Source organism: Rhinatrema bivittatum, chromosome 3, assembly GCF_901001135.1.
Source record: "Rhinatrema bivittatum chromosome 3, aRhiBiv1.1, whole genome shotgun sequence".
Lineage (NCBI taxonomy): Eukaryota > Metazoa > Chordata > Amphibia > Gymnophiona > Rhinatrematidae > Rhinatrema > Rhinatrema bivittatum.
The window spans coordinates 499,239,640-499,265,454 of NC_042617.1; the positions used below are offsets into that span (position 1 = coordinate 499,239,640).

The 25,815-nt window shown below is 42.8% G+C and overlaps 1 protein-coding gene across 3 annotated transcripts in view; it reads right to left on the reverse strand.

Moving 5' to 3' along the window:
- PKHD1 (PKHD1 ciliary IPT domain containing fibrocystin/polyductin) overlaps positions 1-25,815 on the reverse strand; it is a 1,284,809-nt gene that overhangs the window by 663,152 nt on the left and 595,842 nt on the right. For all 3 annotated transcript variants that reach the window (XM_029596114.1, XM_029596113.1, XM_029596115.1), the window contains one exon: positions 19,173-19,298. In XM_029596114.1, the coding sequence (XP_029451974.1) occupies positions 19,173-19,298 (126 nt within the window). The remainder of the gene's footprint in view (positions 1-19,172; positions 19,299-25,815) is intronic.

A 25,815-nucleotide genomic window follows, 5' to 3' on the forward strand; every position in this document is an offset into this window, starting at 1 on the left:
ACAATAACTATGTTAACAATCGCACAAATCTTTTAAACACTCTGTTAAATATCGAAACTTTGTAAACCGTTGTGATGGCAAAACAGAACGATGGTATATAAAACTCAATACATAAATAAATAAATACATAAATAAATAAATAAAATTAATATACATGTTGCTGTTGAGTTAGGAATTAGGGAAGAAAAATACGGAAGGTCAGGTTGCCCCTACATAAAATGGAAAACTGTGCATCACTGCCAAGAACCACACACATATTTACTGATTGTTTATACACAATGAAATATTATTAATTGTTTTACATAGTAAAAAATTGCAAGTTGCAGAAAGAAACACTGAAACATAGAACATAGAAATGGCAGTAGAAAAGGATTAAATGGTCCATCCAGTCTGCCCAGAAAGCTTAAGGTAGTATCTGCTGTGCTGTGTAGTTTACCCCATGCTTATCTGTTTCCTACGCCATGAAAGTCAGAGCCCTCATTGGTTGCTGTTTGAATCCAATTCCCCATTACCCCCATGCTTATCAGTTTAAGGGCATGCATTAGGATTCATATAGACATATTATAGATTGTTTTAGCCATATAAAACTGCATTTGTGATATTAGGATGATAAGAAGCATTTTTCCTCTGATAGGAAAGACATCTCTGCTACCATCTCAGATCTAAGAATAGACAGTCTAGAGCTAGACAGTCCAGAATGAGACAGTCTTGTGATGGCTAGAAAATAACAAATCTCACTGAAGTCCATCTGTTTCAGTAGAGAAGGAAAGTAGACCATCCAGATTAGGAAGTAGACCATCCTAGGCCATATGCTCAGAAGTGGACTTCTGCCCAGAGCTGCAGAGGTCCCAGAAAAGAGGAACTACCTGTTTATAGTTAAACACATGACCAGATAGGCTGGAAGAACTTTCTGTAGCTTAGTACACTGTCTTATAATATTTTCAGTTAAGATACAGAAACTTTTCTGAAATCATACTTTAAATGCTTTCAAGAAGTTCAAATACTTAATAAGAGACAAATATTTTCCCTTACATTTAGAAGAGGCATTAAGAAGATACTGTGGTACCCCAAAAGAAAAAGTAGCTACAGTAAGTTTACACAATTCAGGAATGAGGAAGTACCTTTCTGTTTCAATGAGGTACACATGTGCACATGATATCTAACCTACAGCTTATGGACCCCACATATCATGATGTCCGAGTATAGAGAGAACCAAACTGTGTCAGTCAGAGATCCCTTCTAGACTGTTAGCCTAGACTTGGCCATAATTCCATAAATGGATGATAGCCCAGTACTAGCTCTACAATTAGGTGTAAGGAGGGAGATCTGGTAATAGCTCTATGCATGGAGTGGGCAACCAACCCAATATCTGACCATGATGACCACAGTGGCCAGTATACCACCAGCTCCCCTGAGACCTTTCATTGTAGAAGACATTGCTGAGGATGAAAAGGGGGAAGTTATCACTCAGGGACCTGCCTACTGTAAATATTCTTTTAGACAACTCTCTTAAATGGTCTTTTATATATGCTTTTTTATATGGTATTACTTTTATATACTCATTTATTTGCTAGGCTAAGATATAATCTGAATGTCTTGCTGCTACATTGCTGATTTCATTGCCTATAATGTTTGGGGAAGTGTTTGTTGTGATTTATACTACTGCTAATTCTTGTGTAGGAATAAAGCTCATATATTTTCTTTTGATAATTTCTCTCACTGTTTGTGCCTTATTTCCGGTGGGTTACACAAGTCAGACATCTCACCCCATGGTCACACTACACATGTATATTTGGGCACGAGCAAAGCTGCTCCAATATTTTATAACCATACAGGTAAATTTTCAAAGGAGTTATGCACATAAATGTAGCATATTATCATAGCAATTTTCAAAAGACATTTACACATGTAAAGTACACTTACACAGGTAAATCTTATGAATAACTCAATGGCATATATTGTAGCAATTTTAAAAAGCCCACTTATATAAGTAAAGTGAATTTACTCATGTAAAACCCCCATAAGTCAGCTTTCACACACAAAAGTTGGGAGTTTTCCAACATGCGCACAACAATGAAATTACCAGTTTTACCAATTAATCTACCAGTTTGCCTAGTTCATCTACAGGTCATCATGACCTTTCTGGCTCTTCAGCCTGAAGTCAGCATTTCACTTTTAAGATGTTTGCAATTACTTACTCCAGATATTGAATAAATATACATAAGCAAGTTGCCAAATTTACATGCCTAAATTGCTTACAAATTGCAACTTATTCACGAAAATATTGGCTCCACCTTGGAACGTCCCTGGCACTCCCCTTTTAGACATGTGCAAATTTACTTGAGGACTCTGATTCACACATGTACGTTGAGGTTTCTAAAATAGCAGCCAAGCTGCTAATTTTCATGTACACAACTTTTGAAAATTCACTTTTAAGTCTACTTGGTTAATAACAATTTATGAACTTTTCCTCCAGGAACTTGTCCAATCCTTTTTTAAACCCAGCTATGCTAACTACTGTAATCACATCCTCTATGCCCACGTCGACCGCTAGCAAATGCACCCTATGGTGCGAGAGGCTGGAGCTTTGCCTATACCAGCCGCCTTCCCCGCAGGTTGAGCCCTTGAGTTCTGGTGGTCCAGCAGGACTTAGGTGGAACCTAATGGTGGTCAGGAGCATGAGAGCCCAAGGCAAAGTGAAGGTTAGGACAAGCAGATGACAGCAGATACCAGAAGACAGGCCAGAGGTCGGGGCAGGCAGTAGACAAGGTGAGGTCAGGCCGAAGGCAAAGGTCAGGTTCAGTTGGCAACCAAGAATGGTCAAGGTCCAATTAGAGGTCAGAATCTGGGAAAGCAAACCAAGGGAAGACAAGGAGAGACAAGACAAAGACAATGGTAAGGACAACAGCTAAAGTACAGCTGGGCAAGGCGGACAAGGACAGGGCAAGGCAAGGTGGACAGGAACTCAGGAACAAGGCTGGAAGGCAACAGCAAGATAGGAACACGGGAACACTTGAACACAGGAAGAAAGGCAACCTGTACTGAGGCGCAAGGCATGTCAGGAGACCTGATGCTGAGACGTCTAATGCTCCTGCAAAGGAGCCTTTTAAGGAGGAGGCCCAGTGATGTCATCAGGGAGTGCTGCAGCTGTCTTCCCACCATGAGTGATTGTTGGGTTCGTGTGCACCTAGGGGAACCCAGGGGAGCAGCGATATGGTGGTGTCCTGGGCCGCATTTGGTGATGCTTCCTTGCTGATGGTGTTGGGGATGAGCGAGGCGGTTCATGGGGCTGTCCTCGGAGCCGAACATAACAATTTATTTTCAATATGCTACTTACTAACTTCATTTATTTATTTATTTTATTTATTAACTTTTATTTACCGACATTCGTGAAACACATCATGCCGGTTTACAAAAAACTCAAAGGAGGAAAGTTACAATATAACAATAACACAGTAAAACTGATAAATAGGTAAAACAATAGCGTAGTAGAGCAATAGTAGAGGGGAGGGGAGTGGGAAAGGGAGGATACCGGGGAGTGGGAGAGGGGAGGCTAAGGGAAGGGCAAAGGCTGGACAGAAAGGAGTGAAAGAACACAAATAGCTGCAACTATATACAGTTGATGATAAGTACAGTCATAATCAAAATTGTAGAGCTAAGGAGGTAATGAGAGACATTTACTTAAAGTATTCACTTAAATATGAAATAAGAAGGGGGTTAGGATGATTTAGTCTTTGTATTTTTTTAAACTTTTTATTTATGAGAATTTCCAATACAAACATTAGAATAAATACAACGAAAAGTCAGGAAATACCAGTTCACAGCAGATAAAAATCAAAGATACAAAAAAAAGGGAGCAAAGCCAATACATACCAGGGAAATAAACCAAAAAAGGATATCAAAGATTAGATAAGTTCTGCTTGTTTATAAATACGTGAACAACAGAAGTGGAGAAACTCCCTCCAGAGGTCATGTTAATGTGCGCCTAAGTAAAGCTTGTTTTTCATTAATAAACTGAGTCAAATGAACTGGGTCATAAAACACACACTTAATTCCAGCCAATGTAACTATACATTTACAGAGAAAATTTAACCAAACCCCCCACTCACCCCTCATCTGGGATGCCAGGTATGAACCATACCCACATTCTCCAGGAATACCCCAAGGGTCCTCATCATTACCGATTTTGTTCAATATTTATTTAGCTTCTCTTTGCTCACTTCTTTCTAAGCTGAAGGTATCATTTAAATGCTATGCAGACAATATACAGTTCTTTTTTCCAATTACATCTTCTTTGAAGGCAGTACAGGCAATATTATTAGATTGCCTGGGACAGACTGAAAACTGTCTTAATAAGAATAAACTGATGCTAAATATTAAAAAAAAAGACTGGAGTTATATATTTATTCCGTTCTGAGGTTATTAACATTTGCCCAAGTATTCAGTTTGAAGGTTTGCCAATATTATAAAAGAAAAGGCCAGGAATTTGGGAGTATATAATATATAGATCCTTCTTTATCACTTCAACCACATTTCAGTGCTTTAATGCCGTGCTACTGTAAAATGTCCCTTCTGCGTAACTTGAAGCCTCTTCTTAGCTATTCAGATTTCCGTTTAGTGACACAATCTTTAATCTTTTCCACCTTGGATTATTGTAATGTACGATTTTTAGGCCTCCCAAGCTCATATTTGAAAACTCTCCATGTAATACAAAATTCTGTAGCCCGCTTGGTCTCTGGTTCAAAATTAAAGGAACACATAATGCCAGTTTTAGCCATGCTACACTGGCTTCTGGTTGTATGTGAATAAAATTTAAGGCTTAGTCTTGATTTTTAAAGCTCAGTGGAGCCTATTCCTCCTTGTATTTCCTCCTTGTATTTCATCAACAGTACAGAGTTAATGGCCGAAATGTTTATTGCAGTCATCATCATCATTAGAAATTCCATCCATAAGAGAAACACACCTGACAGAATATCAAAATTGTATGTTTAAAATTATAGGACCAACCCTGTGGAACAATCTCCCTGTTGAAATTAGGGAAGAAAAGGAACTGGAATGATTTAGAAAGATTCTTAAAGAACTTTTTTTTTTACACAATCCTTTTCTTCTTAATTCCCAAGTCAAGTCAAATAATAGTTGCCATGGTTCTGCTCCCCCCCTTTTTTTTTTTTTTTAGAATTTGGATGTTAGAGAAATGGTGGATTTGTTTATTTATTAAGGATTTTTGTTATATTGCTAGTTTATTATGCTTTATTTATGTATGTTTGTATGTTGTTTTAAGATTGTGTAGGCATTGTTGTGATCAACAAAGTTATGGATTGGTGGAATGCAAATGATTTTAAATAATTAAATAAATTAGGAGGAGAAAACATAAGAACATGCCATGCTGGGTCAGACCAAGGGTCCATCAATCCCAGCATCCTGTTTCTAACAGCGGCCAAACCAGGCCACAAGAACCTGGCAATTACACAAACACTAAGAAGATCCCATGCTACTGATGCAATTAATAGCAGTGGCTATTCCCTAAGTCAACTTGATTAATAGCAGTTAATGGAATTCTCCTCTAAGAACTTATCCAAACCTTTTTTGAACCCAGCTACACTAATTGCACTAACCACATCCTCTCGCAACAAATTCCAGAGCTTTATTGTGTGTTGAGTGAAAAAGAATTTTCTCCAATTAGTCTTAAATGTGCTACTTGCTAACTTCATGGAATGCCCCCCTAGTCCTTCTATTATTCGAAAGTGTAAATAACCGAGTCACATCTACTCGTTCAAGACCTCTGATGATCTTAAAGACCTCTATCATATCCCCCTCAGCCGTCTCTTCTCCAAGCTGAACATCCCTAACCTTTTCAGCCTTTCCTCATAGGGGAGCTGTTCCATCCCCTTTATCATTTTGGTTGCCCATCTCTGTACCTTTTCCATCACAGCTATATCTTTTTTGAGATGTGGCGACCAGAATTGTACACAGTATTCAAGGTGCGGTCTCACCATGGAGCGTATAGAGGCATTATGACATTTTCTCTTTTATTAACCATTCCCTTCCTAATAATTCCTAACATTCTGTTTGCTTTTTTGACTGCTGCAGCACACTGAGCTGACGATTTTAAAGTATTATCCACTATGATGCCTAGATCTTTTTCCTGGGTGGTACCTCCTAATATGCAACCTAACATCGTGTAACTACAGCAAGGGTTATTTTTCCCTATATGCAACACCTTACACTTGCCCACATTAAATTTCATCCATTTGGATGCCCAATCTTCCAGTCTTGCAAGGTCCTCCTGTAATGTATCACAGTCCGCTTGTGATTTAACAAATCTGAATAATGTTGTATCATCCGCAAAGTTGATAACCTCACTCGTTGTTGTGTACGGGTGTTTTAGTGTGCCCTTGGGCCTTAGCCCAACCCCAGTCGGATCCAGGACCGAACCAAGGGTTGGCGACGTATCCCAGCATGGCAAAGACACGGTCTTACCCTCTGCCAGGCCTGCAAGCTCCCAGCGCCAACAACATGATGATGTTGGTAGGTGAATGGCCCTCCGACCGTTCCGAGCCCTTTTGGACCTGCCGCTTGGATCGGCATGGAGCAGCAGGCCGGCCTGAGGATGAGGGCAGAGGGAGGCCTTGACACGAAGACATGTCACCAAGGTTGATGCAACGGCATCACAGATGAGGGTTGAAGCAAAGACATGACACCAGGGCTGTTGAAGACATGACAAGGCTGATGCAATGGCATTAGAGGCAAGGCGAGGAACTTGACGAAGTCCAGACGAGATGAGAAGCTGGGCAGGTAGATATTGGCACTGTCTCTCAGGGCACCCTACTCAGCCCACCTTCACGGGCGGACCCAGTGGGCTGGTCGCGGACCATGCTGTCCCACTATGCGCCCTACACAGCCCAAAGAGGCTGGTCATGGACCATGAGGAGAGCGGGACAAGTGCAGGGAAGAATCCAGCGGAAGCAGAACTTCGACGACGAAGCTGGATGTCATCCGAAGCACCAAAAGGCTGGCAGGACAAGACGGCTCAGGAGCACAGGACACCAGTCCACTTCCGGCATCTCCCATGATGAAGCTGCGTCACCCAGAGATCCATGGCCGGCAGAACAGAAGGCTCCGGAAAAAGAATGAACACCAAGGAGGGCTAGAACACCAGGAAGTGAAAACATCAGGAGATGAGACACCAGAACACCTGGACGGGGACCTCAGGCAATCAAGACATGGCATGACGAGACGATAAGACGAGATGAGGAGCTCCACGAAGAAGACAGAAGACCTGGCAAGAGCCTCCAGACTGAAGTCACTCCAATGCAAGGCAAGGAACAATGGCAAGACCAGCCCTTTTATAGTGCTGAACAGGAAATAGTCACTACGGTGGGGCCCAGGGCATATCCAGCCAAGGGCCCTTTAAATATAGAAGAGAGGCACGGCCGTGCGCCTAGAGGGAAGCAGGAAGCTGTGCAGGACTGTGGACAGTAGTCCTGCACCGAAGTCAGCGTCAGAAACAGCAGGGCTGGGCCTAGAGGTAGGCCGCGACGACGGCAGCGGCTCCAGCCGCTGCAGGAAGCCCTGAGGGCGGCTCCAGCTACCAGGCAAGACCGGGGCTTGCGGCTTCCAGCCCTGGAGGTGGATGGGATGTTGGCGGCGGCTCCATGCTGGATAGGAAGGTCAGAAGTCCACGGCTCCGGCCGCAGTGAAGAGCGACTTGATGGGCGGCCTCCGGGCTGCAGGAGGAAATAGAGTCCGCGGCTCCAGCCACACGAGAAGGCCTGACCTCAGCAGCGTCCGTGCTGCGTCGGGCAGCAGAGAATGCAAAAAGGTGAGCGGAGCCTGCTCGCGGGGAGACCCGCGGGCAGTGTTCATAATTCTCGTCGTATTCCTTTCCAGATCATTTATATATATATTGAAAGGCACCGATCCAAGTACATATTATTTATATTATATTAAAAAACAAAAAATTCCTCTTCTGAAAATACAATTTCAATAGAAAACCCCTTATCAGATTCCAAGGGTAAATTAACAATCAGTGTAGAAGGAATAACAGTTTCATCCTCAGATTTCTCAATAATAGTAGTCAAATTAGAAGAATCTACTGAAGTCTGTCCTGGTGTTTCATCATCCTCAAATTTTCTATTTCGTGGCATATGTTAGATTCTTGAAACATCTTTCTTGAACATCTCCATTGATGATACAAACTCCTGCCTAGGAAAATTCATGAGGCTAAGATTTTTACATCTCATAACATTTTCAAGCGCTTCCATCTTGTTCTGTAATGGTGACTGCCCAGCTACCAATGAGTTCCCAAAATCCTGTGCTGCTGGAACTTTCAATTCAAGAATCTCAATTTTCTGCTTAACTGAGGATACATTCTTCTGGTTACAACATGCATCAGTAGTCAAAGTATGAAACTGGGACATAAACAGAGCCATTTGGTTAGACAGATCAGCTAGTGCAACCCATATGCCATCTAAGGTCAGTGAATCTGGGGATAAGAAAACACTGATAAAGTATGGCTCACCCCAGTTGCACTTGAACTTACCCCTCCAAACTGCAGTGATGTTGAAAAAGAGGTTAAAGGTTCAGAACGACCCTTCATAATTCGAACCACACTGAAAGGCTCCTCGCCTGCAACTCCTTACTCAAAAAGATCCTGTTTCATGGTTGCCATGATGTCATCAGAACAGGACAGCAATGGAACAGCATCCAGCACGCGAATCGTTTTTCCGTACGGAAAAACGATTCGCGGTAGGAGATCGCTCCCGGACCCCCGCTGGACCCCCAGGGACTTTTGGCCAGCTTGGGGGGGCCTCCTGACCCCCACAAGACTTGCCAAAAGTCCAGCGGGGGTCCAGAACGACTTCCTGCAGTCGAATCGTACTGCCGTACGGCCGGCGCCATTTTGCGCAAAATGGCGCCGTGCAGGAAGTCGTTCCTGGACCCCCGCTGGACTTTTGGCAAGTCTTATGGGGGTCAGGAGGCCCCCCAAGCTGGCCAAAAGTCCCTGGGGGTCCAGTGGGGGTCCGGGAGCGATCTCCTACGCTCCTGACGTCGGGGGACAAAAAACAAAATGGCGCCGGCGCTACATTTGACCTGTCATATGACAAGGCAAAGGTAGCACCGGCGCCATTTCTACAACGCACCGGAGGTCCGAGAGTAAAAGATCATACCGGGACCCTTCCTCTGGACCCCAGGTAATTTAAGGCATTTTGGGGGGGTTCGGGAGGGTGGGGGATTTATTTCAAAGGGTCGGGGTGGGTTTTAGGGTTGTTTTAGTGTGCTGGTTTTCCCACTCTCCCCCTTCCCCTCCCCAACCCCTCCCGCCGTTTTGCGCAAAATGGCGCCGGCTGTACGGCAACACGATTCGACTGCAGGAGGTCGTTCCGGACCCCAGCTGGATTTTTGGCAAGTCTTGTGGGGGTCAGGAGGCCCCCCCAAGCTGGCCAAAAGTCCCTGGGGGTCCAGCGGGGGTCCAGGAGCGATCTCCTACGCTCCTTCCGCGAATCATTTTTCCGTACGGGAAAACGATTCGCGTGCAGGAAGTTGTTCCCGGACCCCCGCTGGACTTTTGGCAAGTCTTGTGGGGGTCAGGAGGCCCCCCCAAGCTGGAAAAAAGTCCCTAGGGGTCCATCGGGGGTCCGGGAGCGATCTCCTACGCTCCTGCCATCGGGGAACAAAAAAACAAAATGGCGCCGGCGCTAACTTTGCCCTGTCATATGACAGGGCAAAGGTAGCGCCGGCGCCATTTCTACAACGCACCGGAGGTCCGAGAGTAAAATATCACACCGGGACCCTTCCTCTGGACCCCAGGTAATTTAAGGCATTTTGGGGGGGTTCGGGAGGGTGGGGGATTTATTTTAAAGGGTCGGGGTGGGTTTTAGGGATGTTTTAGTGTGCCGGTTTTCGATTTACACGATTTACACAATTTACACGATATTTAAAAAACCCAAACTGCGACAATCCAATTCCCTCCCCCTCCCAGCCGAAATCGATCGTTAAGACGATCGATCACACAATTCACATCTCTAATTAACATTACATATACCCCAGTTGGATTGGGGAACCTTGCAGTTGACCAGTTGGAGTACTTACTGTCATCAGAATTGTTTGTTGAGAGTTCTTCTGGTCAATTCAACTATCTCTTGTTCAAGGACCATTCTGTCCAGGTTACCACATCAGTATACCAAATTTGATGATGTTTTTAGTAAACAACAGGGATGTGAATCGTGTCCTCGATCGTCTTAACGATCGATTTCGGCTGGGAGGGGGAGGGAATCGTATTGTTGCCGTTTGGGGGGGTAAAATATCGTGAAAAATCCGTTAAAATCGTTAAAAATCGAAAAATCGAAAAATCGGCACATTAAAACCCCCTAAAACCCACCCCCGACCCTTTAAATTAAATCCCCCACCCTCCCGAACCCCCCCCCAAATAACTTAAATAACCTGCGGGTCCAGCGGCGGTCCGGAACGGCAGCGGTCCGGAACGGGCTCCTGCTCCTGAATCTTGTCGTCTTCAGCCGGCGCCATTTTCCAAAATGGCGCCGAAAAATGGCGGCGGCCATAGACGAAAAAGATTGGACGGCAGGAGGTCCTTCCGGACCCCCGCTGGACTTTTGGCAAGTCTCGTGGGGGTCAGGAGGCCCCCCACAAGCTGGCCAAAAGTTCCTGGAGGTCCAGCGGGGGTCAGGGAGCGATTTCCCGCCGCGAATCGTTTTCGTACGGAAAATGGCGCCGGCAGGAGATCGACTGCAGGAGGTCGTTCAGCGAGGCGCCGTTAGAATCTGTATTGTATTGTGTTCCATAACGGTTTAAGACGATATTAAAATTATCGGACGATAATTTTAATCGTCCTAAAACGATTCACATCCCTAGTAAACAACAAGCTGGGACACTACCACCAGACCGTTCCTATGACTGTGAAATTGAGTTACTTCCAGGGAAAATTCCTCCTAGAGGAAGGGTTTATGCCTTATCTGAACCAGAGACTAAAGCTATGAATCAAATCATCCAAGAGAATCTGGCCAGAGGATTCATCAAACCTTCCTCTTCTCCTGCAGGAGCTGGATTTTGTTTTTGTCAAGAAGACCCTTACTTTTCAATATATTTATAAATGATCTAGAAAGAAATATGATGAGTGAGGTAATCAAATTTGCAGATGATACAAAATTGTTCAGAGTAGTTAAATCACAAGCAGATTGTGATAAATTGCAGGAAGACCTTGTGAGACTGGAAAATTGGGCATCCAAATGGCAGATGAAATTTAATGTAGATAAGTGCAAGGTGATGCATATAGGGAAAAATAACCCATGCTATAGTTACACAATGTTATAGGTTCCATATTAGGTGCTACCACCCAAGAAAGAGATCTAGGCGTCATAGTGGATAACACATTGAAATCGTCAGTTCAGTGTGCTGCGGCAGTCAAAAAAGCAAACAGAATGTTGGGAATTATTAGGAAGGGAATGGTGAATAAAATGGGAAATGTCATAATGCTTCTGTATCGCTCCATGGTGAGACCCCACCTTGAATACTGTGTACAATTCTGGTCACTGCAACTCAAAAAAGATATAGTTGCGATGGAGAAGGTACAGAGAAGGGCGACCAAAATGATAAGGGGAATGGAACAGCTCCCCTATGAGGAAAGACTAAAGAGGTTAGGACTTTTCAGCTTGGAGAAGAGACGGTTGAGGGGGGATATGATAAGGTGTTTAAAATCATGAAAGGTCTAGAACGGATAGATGTGAATCAGTTACTTAGTCTTTCAGATAATAGAAAGACTAGGGGGCACTCCATGAAGTTAGCATGTGGCACATTTAAAACTAATCGGAGAAAGTTCTTCTTCACTCAACGCACAATTAAAGTCTGGAATTTGTTGCCAGAAGACGTGGTTAGTTCAGTTAGTATAGCTGTGTTTAAAAAAGGATGGATAAGTTCTTGGAGGAGAAGTCCATTACCTGCTATTAATTAAGTTGACTTAGAAAATAGCCACTGCCATTACTAGCAACGGTAACTTGAAATAGACTTAGTTTTTAGGTACTTGCCAGGTTTCTTATGGCCTGGATTGGCCACTGTTGGAAACAGGATGCTGGGCTTGATGGACCCTTGGTCTGACCCAGTATGGCATGTTCTTATGTTCTTAAGGATGGCTCGTTTCGGCCATGTTTTGATTACAGAGGCCTGAATGCCATCACCAAGAAGAATCGGTATCCCATTCCATTAATCTCGTAACTTTTCGATCGTTTAAGAGGAGCCCAAATCTTTACTAAACTTGATCTCCGGGGGGGCTTATAATTTAATTCACATATGAGAAGAGGACGAGTGGAAAACCGCATTTAATACTCGCGATGGATATTATGAATATCGGGTAATGCCATTTGGTTTGTGTAATGCACCGGCAGTTTTTCAAAACATGATTAATGACATTTTTCGAGATCTTCTGTACTCCCACGTTATTGTATATCTGGATGACATCTTAATTTTTTCCAGAACAGAGCAGCAGTATCAGATCCATGTTAAGCAAGTCCTCGAACACCTCCGAGAAAACAGACTATATGCTAAATTAGAAAAATGCTTGTTTCATCAAGATGAATTGCCTCTTCTGGGATATATTGGGGCGGATTTTCAGAGCCCTGCTTGCCTAAATCCGCCTAAATCCGCCTAAATCCAGGCGGATTTAGGCGAGCAGGGCCCTGCGCGCCGGTGCGCCTATGTTCAATAGGCCTACCGGCGCGCGCAGACCCCGGGACTCGCGTAAGTCCCGGGGTTTGGCGAGGGGGGCGTGTCGGGGGCGGGCCCGGTCGGTGCAGTGTTTTGGGGGCGTGTTGGCAGCGTTTTGGGGGCGGGCCCGGGGGCGTGGTTACGGCCCAGGGCGGTCCAGGGGCGTGGCCGCACCCTCCGTACCCGCCCCCAGGTCGCTTCCCGGCGTGCTAGCGGCCCGCTGGTGCGCGGGGATTTACGTCTCCCTCCAGAAGGCGTAAATCCCCTGACAAAGGTAAGGGGGGGGTTTAGACAGGGCCGGGCGGGTGGGTTAGGTAGGGGAAGGGAGGGGAAGGTGAGGGGAGGGCAAAAGAAAGTTCCCGCCGAGGCCGCTCCGATTTTGGAGCGGCCTCGGAGGGAACGGGGGTAGGCTGCGCGGCTCGGCGCGCGCCGGCTATACAGAATCGATAGCCTTGCGCACGCCGATCCAGGATTTTAGTGGATACGAGCGGCTGCGCGCGTATCTACTAAAATCCAGCGTACTTTTGCTGGCGCCTGATGCGCCAGCAAAAGTACGCCAATTCGCGTGGTTTGAAAATCTACCCCTAAGTGTCTCGAGACGGATTACGTATGGATCCTGAAAAACTCAGAGCTATTCTGGATTGGCCTCAACCAATAGGGCTTAAGGCCTTACAAAGTTTTGGGGGGTTCTCCAACTACTACCAACAATTCTTTTCCGGATACTCTACCTTGGTGGCGCCTCTCACCGTGTAAACTAAGAAGGGAGCTCCAACTTGCAACTGGCTTTCTGAAGCCCTCCACGCCTTCCAACGTTTAAAGGAGAAATTTATAAGAGATCCATGTTTGCAACAGCCTGACCCAACTAAACCTTTTATTGTGGAAGAAGATGCCTAAGCTTTGGGGGTTGGAGCAATTCTTTTACAACCTTCTGACTCAGGGAAATTACTTACCTGTGCCTATTTCTCTAAGAAATTTTCCCCAGTAGAGAAAAATAATGCTATAGGAGAATGAGAACTCTTGGCCATCAAGGCCACACTTGAGGAGTGGCGACTCCTTCTGGAAGGGGCTAAATATACTGTTTACATTTACATGGATCATAAGAATCTCACCATGTTATTTATACCCAGTTAGCCATGTTATTTATACCCAATTGTTTGGATGTAATTGTATATTTGTTTAATTGTTCAATCTGTTTGATGTAATTTTCTGTTCCTTGTTCTGTGTAAACCGAAGTGGTATGCACAAGTGCATGAACTCCGGTATATAAAAGCCTTTAAATAAATAATAAATAAATATTTATCACAGGCTCAACGTCTAAACCCAAGACAAGCCCGTTGGGCACTATTCTTTAGTCGACTTGATTTAAAATTACATTTCTGGCCTGCAGAAAAGAACCTGCAACCTGATGCACTATCCCGGAGCTTTTTATCTGACGATACCCTGAACCCACCCCCCACCCCCGCCATATAATTGATCTGGCTCAAATAATCTTGGCGGTTACTTTTTCTGTTCCACTGGGAAAGACGGTAGTTCCAAAGCATCTTAAGACAAAAGGTTCTTTGATGGGTTCATGACTCCCATTTTTCTGGACATTCTAGTATTGACAGAACAAGAGATCTTATCTCCCATTATTATTGGTTGCCGCAATGGAGATCAGATATTAAAAGATATGTGGAATCCTGTCCCACATGTGAAGCTCAGAAAGTTCCATGACAACAACCTTTGGGATTCTTACAGCCATTTCCCACTCCAGATAGACCTTGGACTCACATTACCACTGACTTTATCACTGAACTTCCTCCTTCCAAAGGGAATACGGTCAATTGGGTCATCATAGACCAATTTTCTAGAATGGCTCATTATATCCCACTTCCTGGATTATCTTCTGCTCCAGAACTAGCTCGACTTTTTTTTTTCACATTCATGGCTTGTCTTCAAGTATTGTTTCGGATAGAGGAGTTCAATTTATGGCTCTATTCTGAAGGGACATGTGCAAGAAACTTCAGATACATGTAAAATTTTCTTCAGTTTATAATCCTGAATCTAATAGGTTAACTGAATGCACTAATCAATCTCTCAAGACCTTTTTACGATGCTATGTGAATCGAAGACACGATGACTGGGCATCTCTTTTGCCCTGGGCCGAAATTTGTCACAATAATCATGTAACCCAAGCTGCAGGAGCATCACCTTTTTTTTTTAGTTTTTGGGCGACACCCTCGGATTCCCCTTCCCATTACCACACCCTCCTCTTGTCCCGCTGTAGAACAGTATTCTCTCTATGACTGATCTCTGGAAAGAGACCCGAGATTTATTACAACAAGCCTTCAGTAAAGCCAAGAGACAAGCTGATAAGAAGAGGAGACTGGGTCCTCGACTTCATCCAGGGGATTTAGTGTGGTTAAATACTCGGAACCTCAGGTTACGCACACCGTCCCTAAAATTTGCGCCCAGGTTTGTTGGACCCTTTCCCGTTGAAAAACATTACTGAAGTCACCTTTAAACTTCATCTACCCTCCAATCTCCATATCCACGATGTGTTTCACATTTCCTTACTCAAACCTGCAATCTTGTCCTGGCCCTCTAGGAAGACTAAAGTATCTACTCCATCAGTTATATAGAATGACAGGCAATATGAGATTAAAGAAATTTGGACTCTAGAAGAACGAGAGGGAAATTACAATATTTAATCTCTTGGAAAAATTTCGGGCCTGAAGAGAACACTTGGGAGCCAGCCTGTAATATTCAGGCACCTCGTTTACTTCGACAGTTTCATCAACATTTTTCTCTTAAACCTCATCCCAGAAGCAGGAGGGAGGAGCTTTGCGGGGGAGGTACTGTTACCGTTCGGCATCCGCAAGGCTTGGGGTTCCCTCCAGCTTCGCCGCGCAGCAGCATCGAATGGTAGCAGCATGGTCTGATGCATCTCGGGTCCAGGCTCCGCCCCACTTAGATTTACAACAGATCCTGGACATTCTCTCATTTGCACGGGAACATTTGGTATTTAAAGCCCTGAGCCCAGCACAGCATTGCCTCGGCTACAGGCTTGCTTGTGCTGGTGCTCTTGTTGCTTTTTCTTGCTGCCGCTATTTGCCCTGACTCTGGTCTGCTCCTGGATTGTCTGCTTGCTACCTGCCCATGACCCGGACTAGAATTGGATTACTTTTTTGCCTGCTGCCTGCCCTGACTCTGGTTTGCTCCTGGATTATCTGCTTGCTGCTTGCCCACAACCTGGACTGGAATTGGATTACTCTTTTGCCTGCTGCCTGCCCTGACTCTGGATTGCTCCTGGATTATCTGCTGGCCGCCTGCCCACAACCAGGACTAGAATTGGATTACTTTTTTGTTTGCTGTTGCCACATGCTGGATTGTGGCAACAGCAGGGAGTACTTGGCGCTATCTTCTCTATCCCAGTCTAAGGTAAGACTGTCGTCTACTAAAGGATTCCTGCTAATCCGTAACAGCCAATCTCTGTGGGATTCAGCTAACAAAAAGCAAAGGATATCATCATTAGGCCACAATCACCGAATCCTCAAAACCCAAAAAAAGGATAGGAAAAACAAACAATGAAATATAGTCATGGATTTCCATTATAACTAAACTTGACATTCATGCCAGAGTTGCTTATTTATTCTATTTAAAAGGTTCTTCAATACCGCATATACACACATTAGTGGATCTAGAGAATTTAGTGGATGCTTGTTAATATACACAAGTATTTCTAGCTCAAGAAGCCAATTAAAACAAATGGCTTATAGACCTATGACCTCTGCTCATTTTTAAAGTGAAATCTATCAACACCAGCTCTTAGTAGCCATATTCAATATTTCATGATCAAAGAACTGTTACCCAACATTCTGATTTCTTTTCTATCAAGTGTTCTACAAATGAAGCTATCATTGATACAATTTTAGTACTGAATATTACACTTTAACATTCTCCTTTAACCATATGCCTCAGTACATCATACAAGTTGCTAGTGGAACAATTTATAATATTTATTAAATAAAACCTTAGGAAAACTATCATAGTTTTATACATCTGATAGAACAATTGACTTCACTTGACCTATGCCAATAAACTATGATAAATAGCAGCAAACTATGTTTAAAATTTGATAAATTTGCAACAATTAAAGAAAATTATCTATAGAACACTGTATATCATTGGTTCAAATAAGAGTCGGGAATTATTTTACATACAAATGAGCCAAATGCTTTTGTTTTCCTACAGCAGAAAGAAAAATATCCTACAGTTACTAACAAAGAAAATCAGTGCCATTTACCTTCCATGTCCCAAATTCTCTCTCCTCCTTAGTTTATGGCATTTTTTTTTTTACTATTTTAAATTTGATCTTGTCTACTTTCAGTTTCACTAGTTCCACCCAAACATTCTCTTCTGTAAATGAAGTGGTAACTATCCCCTCCCATCCGTGCTTTTATCAGCCAGCAATGGTCCTTCCCCAAGGTCTTCTTTAGTGAACACTGAAATGAAGTGTTTGGTTAATATTTTTGCTTTTTCCTCATTTTTCTCCACACATTGCTTTTTTTTTCCTTTCAGTCTTACAATACCACCTCTGGCCTTCCTCTTTTCTCTATCATATCTGAAAATATTTTATCACCTCACTTTACCTCTTTAGCGATTCTTTCTTTCATTTGTTCTTCCACTATTTATTTTCTTGTCTCTTTCAATTTCATCAGATATTCTTGTCTGTATGTCTCTTTTTTAATTTCTTTGTACTTTCTGAATGCTGATTTTTTTTTTTGCCTTTATTTTTTTCTGCCACCTCTTTAGAGAACCAGATTGGTTTCCTTTTGCTTCTTACTTTTATTCACATTTTAATTTAGCCTACTGTTGTTTCACTTCTCCCATTCCCTCCTAGCCTTCTAGCTCCTTCTGAAGTACGTCCCCATTTTTTCAAAGTCTGTATTTCTGAAATCCATGATTTTGAACTTCATGTGACTTCTCTCCATATTAGCTGCCATATCAAACCATACCATCTGATGATCACTGGTGCTCAGATGGGCGCCTACCTGGACATTAGAGATACTGTTTTCATTTGTAAGCACCAGGTTCAGTTGCACTCCTCCTCTCATGGCTTCCATCACAATTTATCTAAGCAAAACCACTTAAAAGGCATCTACAATCTCCCTACTCCTCACAGATTCTGCAGCAGAAATACACCAATCCACATCCAGAAGATTAAAATTTCCAATGAGCAATATTTCTGCCTTTTTACCCACCCTTTGGATATCTTCAGCCAAATTTCTGTCCAGTTCTTCTGTCTGATTCAGAGGTCTATAGACAACACCAGTGTAAATTAAAGTGCCATCATCATTTTTTTTTTTTAAGATAGCCCACAGTGCTTCCTCCTTACCCCACATCACCTGCATTTCAGTTATCAAGATATTGTTTTTGACACCTCACCCTTTTTTGCCCTCTCTATCTTTCTTCCAGGTTATAGCCTGGGATGGCTGTATCCTAGTCATGAGATTGTCTGAACTATTTCTTCGTAATAGCAACAATATCCAAGTCCAGTTCCACCATCAGGGACTGCAAATCTGAAACTTTGTTGCTCAGACTGTGAGAATTGTGTACATAGCTTTCCAGCTTTTTTCTCTCAGCTTGCTTCTCTTCCAGATACATTTTCTGCATTTTTGCCTAAAAGCTGACTGATTTTGTTCTTTTCCTCACCCACTTCCTGTATTTCTGTGTGCTGGGGGGGGGGGGGGGGTGCTGGGGTCTGTGTGTGTGTGTGTGAGAGAGAGAGACATTTCAGTTTCATTGACCTCCTTCTGCCCCCCTCCCCCATCCTTTAGTTTAAAAACCAGATGACAAATGTTCTGAGTTTCTCACATATATTTGCCAAGAATACTTTCTCTAAAAATAAAGAACTATGGGTTTCCATTTAGAGCAGGTTCTCACTTGTTTATGAGAATTATCTAGGAGTCAGATGAACTAAAGGGATTTTCCATTTTGCATCTATAAGAAAAATGCTTAAGTCTATCTGGCCCCCAAGTATGCTACACTCAAGCAATCAAAAGCTTATTCAGGGTTAACCATGTTTTAGAAACTTATGTACAGAGGGGGCAGTGGCAGAATTCATGACAAATGTTTGGTTTTGCTTGAATTAGCTCACCAGGAGAAGTGGTAGCAACCAAAATAGCTACAGAATTCAGGCACGATAGAGACAGATTGAGAGGGCTGTAGGAAGGGCATAGGAAACAGACAAGACTGAGCTGGTGTTTAAGTTTAGTTTAAGTCCTTAAATAGTTCATAAAATTTTGATGTCCCAGTTTTCAGTATTGAATTATGAATTTTCTTTAGATGTCTAAAACATATTAGGTAAAATAACTTGAAATATTAAGCTAAATATCCTTGCACTTCCTAAAGATATGTATGTTTCTATTCTAAATTAAATCTGTTTCTTTGAAATATTTAAAATGTTCACTTACCTACTAGAAGTCCATGGCCCAAGATATTGTAGAACACATTATTCTCTACACGTAGATCAGATATTTTAGACAGACTAAGTCCCCTACTGAAGGCATCCCACACTGAGCACCCATGGACATATGAATCTGTAAAGTAAAAGACAAAGTACAATAGCACACAATAGGATATGAAAGTCATACGGATTGTGGTTTAGGGATGTAATCCCTTTATTTTATGATTCTTATGTGGTAGTATTTATCAGACTGCTGTCTTAGATGACTGTTAATCAGTATCCTTGAAATTTGTGGAAAAATGACAACATCCTCAGTTCAACCATAATGTCTAAACTGAAATGTGGCGATCATATCTAGAACTTGGTTTTGTATCCACTATACTTCTTGTTTTTGTAATTTTTAAAACATAAATTAGCATCACTGCACTGAGCTAGTGGTCTCTACAGACCTTCACATTTTGTTGCCATTTCCTATCAGTTGATATTCAAAAGGATTTATCCAGGTACATCTTAAATTAGTTAGACAAACCCTGACTTTTGAATTTCTCACCCCCTCAAATTTAGCTGGACAAAAAGGACAGGGTGGGAAGCGTTCTAGGTGTATGACTATAATGTATCTGGCCAGTGCTAATATTTAGCATCTGACAGATAAACTTAGCTGGATAAGTCTTGTTGAGAAAACTTGCTATCCGAAAGTTTCCAAAGTAAGTTTAACTGGATACAATCAGAAGAACATTTACCAGGGCATGCTCTGCTGACTATCTGGGTACACTTACCCAGGTAACTTTCCTACTTCCCAGCATACTCAATATGGACTTCTTAGGGTCCTATATTGGGAAATAATTTGTCTAGTTTTACTAGTGTTTAACACAGTAGCCAGATTTAGGTAGAAGAATTCTTAAGGCCTGATTTAACTATGGTTTTTTTCCCCATAAACAAGGGAAGGGTAATTTTCAAAAGGATATTTGTGGGTAAAATGGCCTATTAGAAAATTGGGCAATCAATACATGCATAAAATTATGCACATACACATTGAATGCTATATTTCTACACACATAGGACAGAGGTGCTCCAGGGGGTGGAGTCTGGCCAAGACTGGGACTTACACACAAAGAGGTATATTTTAAATGCGATGCCTGTGCAAAAATGGCCACATACGCATGTATGTGGGCAGTGTGCAAACAATGCTAGTTTTAAGAAGCCAAGAAGGACGTGCGTACATGTACATACACGCGTCCAGAATTAAGGAGGCAGAGAAAGGGCAGGGCCAAGAATGACGCATGTAACCACAAATTTTGCAAAGGCAACGCATGTATGTTATCTGTGTAACTTTGCTACTGCTGCTCATGAGGCACAGGAGGAGGGAGAGAGAGAGGGAACATCTGTATAGGATCGGTCTGATATTTTATATAGAGGTATCACTGTAGAGGGGCACTTTGAATCAGGGTGGGTTTTTGGGAGGTGGGTTGGGGTTAGGGTAGTCCTGGGGGAATTCTGCGCTATTGCGGAGCACAGAATTTGCGCAACATTCCTCCCCGCGCAGAATTGCCATTTTCTGTGCAGAATGGCCAAATTCTGCGCAGAAAATAGCAGTGGAGACCCCGGCATGCCGCGAACAGAGCATGTCCCGCGTGTGCCGCAGGACGCGCTCCGTTCACAGCGAACATGAAGGCCTAGGCGTGCATTCATGGCAAAAATGGAAGGGCCCCATGTGCCGCGAACGGAGTGCAGTGAAGATGGAAGGCCCCTGTGTGCCACGAACAGAGTGTGTTCCGCTCGCGGTGAAGATAAAGGCCCCAGTGAGAGAGGAGAGGGGTTGTGGGTGAGGTGAGGTAAGGTGAGGTGAGAGCAGGAGGGTGTGAGAGAGAGCATGGGAGGTAAGGGGGTAGGGGGGGATGCTTGAGTGTGGGTTTCAGAGAGGGAGCCTATATGAGGGGAGGGTGAGAGAGTATGGAAGGTAAGAGAGCAGGGGGAGGATGCTTGAGTGTGGGTTTCAGAGAGAGGGAGCCTATATGAGGAGATTGTGAAAGAGTGTGTATGTGTGTGAGAGATTGGGAGTTCGTGTGTATGAAAAAACGGATCGTGTGTATGTGAGGGTGCCAGCCTGTGTGAAGGGATTGTGTATGTGTGAGACAGAGCCTGTGTGAAGGGGTGCATGACAGAGAGAGACATAGGTAGCCTGTGTGAGGATGTATGCGTGAGAGAGAAAGGGAGCTTGTGTGGGTGTGTATGCAAGAGAGAGGGCCCTGCATGAGGGGATGTATGTGTTTGCGAGAGAGTGAGGGACCCTGTATGAGGATGTGTGCATGTGTATTAGAGAGAGGGAGCATGTGTGTGAGAGAAGGAGGGACAGAGGGAGACTGTGTGAGGGGCAGTACTGAGAACGGGGTCAAACTCTGAAGGGATACTCTTACAGTGAATTTCTAGGGAAATTCTGCTCAAAATATTTAAAATTCTGCATCTTTAAGTAATAACTTTTTTCTGTTTTAATTTAAAATGTAATTACTTAAAGACTGTCATGCACATTGTATTATTTTGACCAATATAAAATTTGCAGAATTTTGCAGAATTTAAAGTTTTTATGCACAGAATTCCCCCAGGAGTAGGTTAGGGGAATGTTGTTACAGACACATTCAGAGGTATTCATTGTAAAATTGACATCAATAAAGAATTGTAGTCCTTATAAGTGATGAAAAAGAATTGATTTGTACAATGCAGCTAGCACTGCAATATACAAATCAACTCCTCTTGTTAGACTTTATCACTTATAAGGGCTACAATTCTTTATTGATGTCAATGATACTATGAATACCTCTGAATGTGTCTGTAACAACATCCCCCTAATCCCAACCCACCTCCCAAAAACCCACCCCAATTCAAAGGACTCCTCTACAGTGGTACCTATATATAGAATATCAGACCGACCCTATACAGAGGTTCTCTCTCTCCCCTCCCCCCAAGGCTGTAAAGAAGTATGCATAGCAACAGTATTTTAACTGCTATGCGCCTACTTTAAAAAAATAAGGCATATTTTTGCTTGCGCTGTAATACGTGTGTTTATGGGCACAAGCCCGTTCGTATGATCCTAATTTCAAGAGGTTACTCGAGCACAGCTACTGCATGTGCCTTCCATAGGATTTTGTCAGCTTGTACACGTATGTGTCAGCGGATTTTAAAATATGCTCGTGCAAATAACTTTACCAGTTTTGCAATTAGTTCACCTGTTTGTCCAGTTAATACTGAGATTTTTGAGACCCCTTTAGTTCTTCATCCTGCATGTCATCCAGGTGACCTGGACCCTTCACCCTGTCCTATAAGCCCTAAAACCCAAGATCTCCAAACTTGCTCCTCATCAGGTACAGCATTAAATTTATGCGGATATCTTGTGTACACGCACTAAGTTTTTCAATTTTAAAATACGGAGTTACGCATGTAAGTGTTGGCCCCACCCAGGAACACTCAGGCCCCACTCTTTTTTCTGCCCCCTTTTTCCTCACGCGTGCATGGCTGCATACGCACGTAATTTGTGTTTTTTTAAAATCCGTGTTGCTTGCGCATGGCCCACCTTCACACATATGTGGGCATTTTTGTGTGAACAATATTTTTTAAATTGACCTGATTTTTTTTTATTTTAAAAAGTATGCCCATAAACTCTCTTGGCAAAATTATGTGCACCAAATAGAAGGTGTTATATTGCATGCTCATAGTTTTACCAGAATAATTTTCAAAGCGAAAGTATGTGCATAGTTTTGCTTTAATAAATAGTGTAAAGTCTGTGGGTAAAAAGTACTTGCAGACTTTATACTTGTTGAAAATTATCCCCAGAATGGGGGGAAAAAAGCCTTAGTAGATCAGATGCTTAAGCTTGCTTAAGTAGGCAGACAATATTCTATGCATAAGGCTCTGATTACACATAGTTCTGTATTGGTTATTTAATCAATCGCTTAGGGTGCAGGCTTATTTGTGTTTTATATAAGGCACTGTTGTAAACAATGATTTCATGAAACAACAGACTTATAATATGGCTAAACCTGGGTAGACCTGGCATGATAGGAAGAAATATATTTGCAAATGATTTGAAATCAATGATAATCTACAAAAAAAATAGTCTACTTGGAAACATTATGGTTATTAAAGAAAATGCATTTTAAAGAATTATCAAAATAGTCTTGAAAAAAAATAATGGTGAGAATTTTCATGAAATACATTTATTCACATTTAACTGAGAAATAGAAAAAAATTTCAAAAAGTATTAAGGGGGCAAATTTTCAAATCGCTCAATTGAGACGAACATCACATGCACTTTTAGCATGGACTTTTCACCAATTCACACAAAAATGCTTTTGCCTAGGTCCCACTTCAGGTCCAAAAGCCACTAGTGTTCCTTAACCTCTATTTACATTTTAGTCTTCTTCTACCAATGTACAGCAATGAGTAGTAAAGTGTTCATTGGTTGCAGGTTGGCAATAGGTTTGTACCTTGAAATGCTAAGAGAAATTAGGGAAGCTAACCAAATTGGTAGTGCAGTAATAATGGGAAATGTCAATTATCAAACACAAAAACTCTCTTAATAAACAATCCCACGATTAGAATAACTTAGTGTGGAAGAACGTGGTACTTGATAATTTTAAACAATCTCAACGCTATATAGATCTTTGTAAATGTTTAAACTGTATATTTAAGGACCATCATACCACCCCCAGTGCTTACAAGTTGTACTTGCACTTTCTGCACTTTCACAGGGTCATGTTTAATCAATTGGTCCAACTAACGTCAAATTTCAATTTTTTTCTTTTTTCTGTAATATTGTAAAAAAGGCAACTTTCCTTATTTCCTGGGTCTCGGGGTTATTAGTCCCGGGGCTGTCGGAGGCTCTTGTCCGACGCGCGCGTTTCGCCAAAGCTGCTGAAATTTCTGAGCAGGGAGAAGGCGTCGGAGTCCGAAAAATTTATGGACTTCTGCAGCATTTGAGATGAAACATATGCTGTTTAGATACCCCGCTAAGTGAGGGGAAGTGCTGGACCTGGAGAGCCTGAATCAGATGTCTCTGAAGCAGCTTTGGCGAAACGCGCGCGTCGGACAAGAGCCTCCGACAGCCCCGGGACTAATAACCCCGAGACCCAGGAAATAAGGAAAGTTGCCTTTTTTACAATATTACAGAAAAAAGAAAAAAATTGAAATTTGACGTTAGTTGGACCAATTGATTAAACATGACCCTGTGAAAGTGCAGAAAGTGCAAGTACAACTTGTAAGCACTGGGGGTGGTATGATGGTCCTTAAATATACAGTTTAAACATTTACAAAGATCTATATAGCGTTGAGATTGTTTAAAATTATCAAGTACCACGTTCTTCCACACTAAATGTCAATTATCCCAATATTGACTGGGTAAATATAACATCAGGACATGCTAGAGAGATAAAGTTCCTAGATGGAATAAATGACAGCTTTATGGAGCAATAGGATCAGGAACTGATGAGTGAGGGAGCTATTTTAGAACTAATGTTAAGTGGAGCACAAGATTTGGTGAGAGAGGTAATGGTGGTGGAGTCACTTGGCAGTAGTGATCATAACATGATCAACGTTGAATTAATGACTGGAGGGGGGACAATAAGTAAATCCAATGCTCTAACCCTAAACTTTCAAAAGAGAAACTTTGATAAAATGAGAAAAATTGTTAGAAAAAACTGAAAGGTGCAGCTACAAAGGTTAAGAGTGTATGTTCAGATATGAACATTGTTAAAAAAAATACCATCTTAGAAGTGCTATCCAGATATATTCCACACATAAGAAAGATGGAAAGAAGGCCAATGAATTGCCTTCTTTCCAGGTTAAAAGGTGAGGTGAGACAGTATTTCAGCCAAAAGATCTTTGTTGTAACTGTGGACCTTTGGACCAAGGCAGGATTGATATTACTGGCAGGGAGGAACCCTGCAGGTCCCCACAGTCAGCAGGCAGACCTAAACAAAGCACAGACCCATCAGGACCGTCATCTATACCAGCCCTCATTCCCCGCGGGTTGAGCCTTTCAATGCTGGAGGCAGCAGGATTTAGGTGGAGTCTTTGCTGATAGCAGAAGGGTAGATCTGTAGCTGGCTAGGGTCATAGACAGGCAGAAGTCAGGTATGTGCAAGGTCTAGGCAATGGTCAGAGGCAGGCAGTATTCAATCATATCCAAGATCCAAGTAATGGTCAAGGACAGGCAGTGGTCAATCATATCTGAGGCCCAGGCAATAGTCAGAGGCAGGCAGCAGTTAGTTGAATCTGAGGTCCAGGCAATGGTCAGAGGCAGGCTGGAAAGGATGAAAACAAGCAAGCAATGAGGATGGACTGGAATGAAGACAGGACAACTGAAGACAGCAGGGCAAAGACCAAGACAACTGGACAAGGAGTGAAGACAAGACTGGAATGAAGAACTGAGCACAAGGCTGGAACAAAGATAGGAACATTGGAGTAGTGGGACATGTTGCTGAGGCAATGAAGAAACAACAGCATGGGCCTTTCATGGGCCTGGGTGTCTGATGTCACCTGGAGGAGCCTCAGGGCTTTTCCCACCATGGGCCTTTTAAATGTAGGGAGGTCGGGCATGCAGCTCATTGGCATCGGCAGTGTTCTTCAGTGAGAAGCAGCAGTGGCACTTCACTGCTTTG